The sequence below is a fragment of the Corvus brachyrhynchos genome, unplaced genomic scaffold (assembly GCF_000691975.1).
Source record: "Corvus brachyrhynchos isolate BGI_N302 unplaced genomic scaffold, ASM69197v1 scaffold229, whole genome shotgun sequence".
Classification (NCBI taxonomy): domain Eukaryota; kingdom Metazoa; phylum Chordata; class Aves; order Passeriformes; family Corvidae; genus Corvus; species Corvus brachyrhynchos.
The window spans coordinates 6469401-6475103 of record NW_008240042.1 but is presented as its reverse complement, the minus strand read 5'-3'; the positions used below and the strand labels follow the sequence as shown (position 1 = coordinate 6475103).

Sequence of the window (5703 nt, the reverse complement as noted above, 5' to 3'; positions counted from 1 at the left end):
CCTTGCAGCAGGCAGGAGCTGTGAGTATAACTGGAGGCAGAATCTGCCATGCTTTTTGTTCACCAGCTGTGGCCAGGGAAAAAATTGCCCTCAACTTTATATGTGTGTTGATGACAAGTGCTCTGCTGAAGCCAGGCACTGGGGCTAGGAAACCTGTCCTTATTCCTCTATGCAACTGGTAACACTACTGAACAAGTATCCCCTCCACACCCCCTCGCCCAATAGCTCTGCAAACTTCTGATGTTTTCTGACACTGACCTAAGTAAAAGGTAGAAACAATCTGCTCTGTGCAACAGAATAGAGGGATTTCCATTTTCTTGAAACCATACATTCCACCTTAATTGCTTTCCTGTAATGATATAGTGATATGGTGTTGGCTTTGTATGAATAATTCAGGGCAGTAAAATGATAAAGTTATCAACAGAAGATGGCTTACAGTGATTATTTAATGCAGTTCACAGATATTTCAAAGACAAAAAGATATATCTGCAGGTGGAATGTGACATGCTACATTGAGGATGTGTACAAATGTATTAACTCTATTACTGGGGTAGAGGAAAAATAAGAGTCAGCTGAAGATAGTGAATAAAACATTTTTATATTCCCTGAATGTATGCCATCGTCTTCTAGTAAATAATGAACAAAAGATCTTTGCAAAATTCAGATAATCTCTTGTGCAATTGCTACACTATATTTTATGAAAAGGAATGGGAAGACTGGAAGAAGACACAGGGTTCTTGTCTGGTGAGCTGGTTAAAAAATGTGTCAGTAGGTGTGCAGCAGCAAATTATAAGGGCGCAGATTTTATGGGTGGGCTGCATGTATGAGTGTGCTGGGGCTTTGCAGTAGAAAACATGCCCTGTGTGCAAAAGCTCTTCTTTCTTTGCTCCCCTCACTCCCCCAGCCTCTGTTGCTCTGCACGGTGTGGGAGCAGTGCCCCACAGGAACAACTGAAGGCAGGTTAAAAACAAAACATGAAATGTTTACAGCCCTGAGCTTCCAGGATGCAGTTGTGTTTTGTGCTGCCTCTTGAGCCCAAGCTAGTGCTGGAACTGGAGGAACTGAGGGAAACAACTTGTTGGAGCAAACCTCAGTGGCTACTGAAATCTCCTGACAGCTTCAGCCATGCTAATGAACGTGGGCTGGGGTGAAGGGCAGCTCGCATTTCCACAGGTCCCCAGTCCCTGTGGTGGAGCAGACCTGGGCATTTTGCCCACTAAGGAGGCAGTGTGGGTGCAGTGGCACAGCCAGCCTGCTCAAGAACCTTGAGAACTGCTTGGCAGACCGTGGCTTATCAGCTGCTGTGGAGCACAAAGACTGTAAAGATGAAGGCTTTGAATTTTTAGGGATGAGTCTCCAGCCACTCTTAAGTTTGGACCACCATTTGCTTTATGTAAATTGATGCAGTAAGTTCTGTTTACCCTTGGGAAGCACCTTGCAAGCACCACTAGAGATGTGCCCGTGAAATAAGCTTGAAGATTTCTCCTGTATTAAATTACCATGTTAAATATGTCTCTCTCCCTTTTTTATATTCCTCCCTTTTAAAGTAAGTCAAAGAGGAATCTTCACTCTACAGTGTCAGAGAAAAAGAAAAAAGTCTTAATGCTCCTGTCTCTTTTTCCTCCCCATTCTATTACTCTTTACACTATTCATTTATCTGTTTACTATTAAAATAACTATCTGATGGTGGCATTACTTGGCGAAGTGATACAGATATGCTAAGTGGAGTGTGACAGATGAATTCCATAATTTGAAAACCTGCTAGCTATGAGGTAGCAAGCAGTGTCTTTTTTTCTGTCTTTATTGACTATTAAAGCTCCATTTTGCAGCTCATACTGTTCCAATGACATGGTTTTCCATGCAAAAAAGCCTTGGGTTTTTTTTATGAAACGAAAAAATCTTTCCCTCTGTGTTCATGTCGGCTGTGTAATAATAGGATCATTTGTTCAGATCAGAGAAAATAGTTTGTTTTGTTAAGAAAATGGCTTTTCATTACCTTCCTAGAATGTAATTTTTTAAATATGTAAATTAGAACCTTGCATATTAATTGCAGGGCATGCGAGTGCCATTGGCATTGTTTCAGTATACCTGTGCCAGAGCTGCTGCTGGCCAGGATGTGACAAGGCAAAGGGAAAGATATGAGGCTGTACGAATACAGCTGGTCTGAGTGATCCTGATGGGAAATCTGACCACAAGTACTTAATTCCCTTCTGTGATTACTTTCTGCTCTAATTACTTTGAGAGACGATAGAATGATTGTCTTTTCAATAAGCCGACATAGTTTCTAGATTGAAACTGTAAAGCATTTTTCTTCAGTGGATGTTTCCATTTTAATGGAATAGGAGTGCTTATGGACTCAGCTTATCTCATTTTGGCTCAGTTCAGTAACAGCTGAGGAGTAACTTCATTAAACATGTGCTGTGTGGCAGGGGAACGTTGCTTTGCCAAAATCTATACTTATAGTGAAGTATGTTATTTTAACAAGGGAAAGCCAGGATTTCCTTATACATTTATTCCCATAGTAAAGATAATTGTATTTGTCTCTCACACAGCAACTTTCATGGGCCTTAATAAACATTAATTAAACTTAACCTAGCCATTTACTCTGCAGAAAAATGGTAATTATCCCTCTTTAAAAATCAGTTCCCAAAGTAAGTTTTTACTTTATATGTGTTTCTGCTCTTAATTGGACTGTGTGTGGTGAAAGGCCAGATCGTGATCTCGGTTACCCCTAAGGAGTGTCAATAAATGTGCTGGGGCTAATAAATTTATGCAGATGTTTCCATAATAAAAAGCTTGTCTGCAAGTGTTGATGTTGGAATGGTGGCCTGGTCCTTCCCTCTCTGGTAGCAGGTGGTCCTCTGCACTGCTCTGAGAATGGGGTAGCAACTTAAGTCTAACGGGAGTCCTGAGCTACAGGAAGGCTTTTTGTAGCTGAAATCTAAGGTGCAGCTTCTGATTATGTACAGCTCGGCTGGATCCCTGCCTACCTCTTCTGAGATGTCTGCTAGTCCCAGAATTTCAGCCATGCAGTGACTAAAGCAGAGCAGAAAACAGAGCTTTCATTCCTTGTGAGTTTCTGGTGGTGGGCATCTAGAAGGATATTCAGAGAGCCTGACCTTAGGTATGCAATTCCATGGAAAAGGAAAGGTTTTTTTCTTGGGCCTGATTCAGATGCCTTGATTTACCTTCTGTTCACTGACTGTGTATGGAGGAAAAATATAAAATGCAGTTTCCTGGGCTGGATGGTGTGAATAGCTGTATTTTACTAATTTCTAGGCTAAAATCAGCTGAATGAGATAACTAAACTGAAAACTCTTTAAGCTTTTTATCCCATAAAATGTTAGTATCTCTTTTAGATTTCACAATATTTCATTTCTTAAGTGGTTCATTCGGTTACTTTTAATCAAGGACACGAATGTGTTGGTGTTATTTAAGCAAACCCCAGTCTCTTCTGGTTGCTGCAAAGAGTTTCATTTCAGTTTGTGTTGTTTCAGAGCTCAGCCTCCAGGTCCCTGTCCGCTCAGCCCCCTGAGGCCTTCAGTTTTTGGTAAGCTCCCTCTGGCCAAACGCCCAGTCCATGCTAATGCACTTGCTGTGATTTTCAAAATTCTGCCCAGATGGTCTTTTCCTCTGGAATAGTTTGTGATGTTCGACCTCCCATTTTCCTCAGGGGAGAAATAGATAATTTAATTTGTGGGTTTCAGTAGACTTACTAATGACTTTCTGCTTGTTCTGTCGTTTTTAAGTAGTTACAGATGCTTCACTGGCACTTTTATATTGTCCTGCATTGTTTCAATCAGTTGTTGGATTTCAGGAGGGAGAGATGTAAACTGTGCTTCAGCTTCTTTGAGACAAAGCTGACAGAGCCATTGAAAATGAGGCACGTGCTGCTGCTGAATATTTTGCCTTTCTGGGTTGCATTTTGCAAGAGAGAGCTGGAAAAGTATATTCATGAGAGAAACTACTGATTCTGAAATGCTTGTGTCTCAAAGTTCAAAGGCCATCAAGTAGGAAACCATTAACTTTTTGGCTCAGAACTTGCCCTTTAGCAACACACAGAACATTATTAAAAAACAACCTTCAAGGATTTTGCCAGTGAAGTTGTCTATTTCTTTATCACCATCTCAGCAGTGCTGACTCGAGGTGTGGGCCTGAGGAGCTCAGCCTGTTTCCCAGTTGGGGTGTGCCAATGGCAGTGACTCCAGCCTGTGCATCACCTACAAGGGGAGACCTGCTGGGCTCTGTGTGTAGCATTCCTGGGGCCTTTAGCTTTCTTAGAAATCCCTCTGTGTTTAGGAGTGTTTTAAAATACTGTGCTGAGCTAGTTAGCATATAATAACAAAAATGATAAAAGCAGAACAAGTAGAAATTATTTTATCCTTGCCTGGTGATAATCTGTTCAAAAGAAAGATAGAAGGCTGCTATGCTCCTGTTCTGACAGAGTTTTTTTTACCTGTGAGAGCTACAGGTAGTTGAAAACAGAAATGTTTTCTGGGAGTAACATAAAGAAAAATTAATTTTTTTTGGCCCCGTTCATTAAAGCTGTATTTTTATTCTTGATGAAGAACCAAGTAATTAAGTTTTAATGGGTATTATTCTGCTAAGGGAGTGCTCTGAAAGAGATATTTCAAGATGGAGTTTGTAGTTTTTTCTAGGTAGGTAGTGTCCTGTGCTTAGCTTACAACAAGCTGACACCAGTGGTCAGTCAGCTTTGCTCTAAATGCTGTGAATTCAAATGTTCAATTAGAAACATGAGACTAATACATAAACCTACAAAGGCAGGGATCAAGTCTCTTTAAAAGTTTTTTTTTCCTTGGCTGTTGTGCTTTTGCATGCAAAATCAGCTTTTTTTAAATGACACTCCCAGATCCTCTGTATTAACATCAGCAACAACAAAGCAGGTTTCCTATTTGAAAAGAAGCTTGCAGGCACAGCCAGTTGTTCGTGGGGCTGACGTACCACCAAGAGCTCAGGCACAAAGACCTCTAAACTGGAGGGACTCAGGTGGTGCTTGTGTGTGGTTTGGTCTCAGGGGAAAGCTGCATCAGAAAGCAGCTGGAGCAGTGTCTTCTGCGTGGCAGTGATGACCACACAACTCTGCAGCTGTGCAGAGGAAGAGGGACACTTGACGGCAGACTGTGGCTGTCACACATGCACAGCGTGTGACCCTGGTCAATTCACACCTCCCCGTCCTTTCAAACGCAGACACACTCCAACCTCCTGCTGGAAAATAGCACAGGTAAGCCAGGGTTCTTATTAATATAAAAAAACCCCACAGACCCCCCAAAAAAGAATTTATGTATCTCATCATATTGTCGAACTAACAATAACCTCATTAAGTCTCACTAGGCAGCTGTGGATTTTCCCTTCCCACCATTTAATTTCTAGCCCTGGAAGATGGCAGATGTGATACTGAATCTTCTTTCATTTTACCCTTGTATATGAACTGCACCTTCAGCCTTTTAGAGTACTTCCTACAGCTGGATATAGAGAGAGGGCATTGTTTCTAACCAGGGGCTTTATTTTACAGCATTTTTGAGGCTGTCTGTGGAACTGAGTTGCTTTCTGCAATAGGAACTTGTCCCATGGTGAAGCATGTTGATATCTTACCTATAATCCTCCAGTGTTGCTTCCCAGGCTGTTAAATTTCAGGGCTCTCCTTGTCACGTCTATCTCTCTGACCTTGCCCCCAAGATGGCT

The 5703-nt window shown here is 41.6% G+C and overlaps 1 protein-coding gene across 1 annotated transcript in view; it reads left to right on the top strand.

Annotated features, from left to right (window-relative positions):
* Positions 1 to 5024: 5024 nt before the first annotated feature.
* Positions 5025 to 5703, top strand: part of TECRL (trans-2,3-enoyl-CoA reductase-like) — a 71988-nt gene continuing 71309 nt past the window's right edge. The window contains exon 1 of the mRNA XM_017744252.1: positions 5025 to 5242. Coding sequence (XP_017599741.1) covers positions 5087 to 5242 — 156 coding nt within the window. The 5' untranslated portion in view covers positions 5025 to 5086. The remainder of the gene's footprint in view (positions 5243 to 5703) is intronic.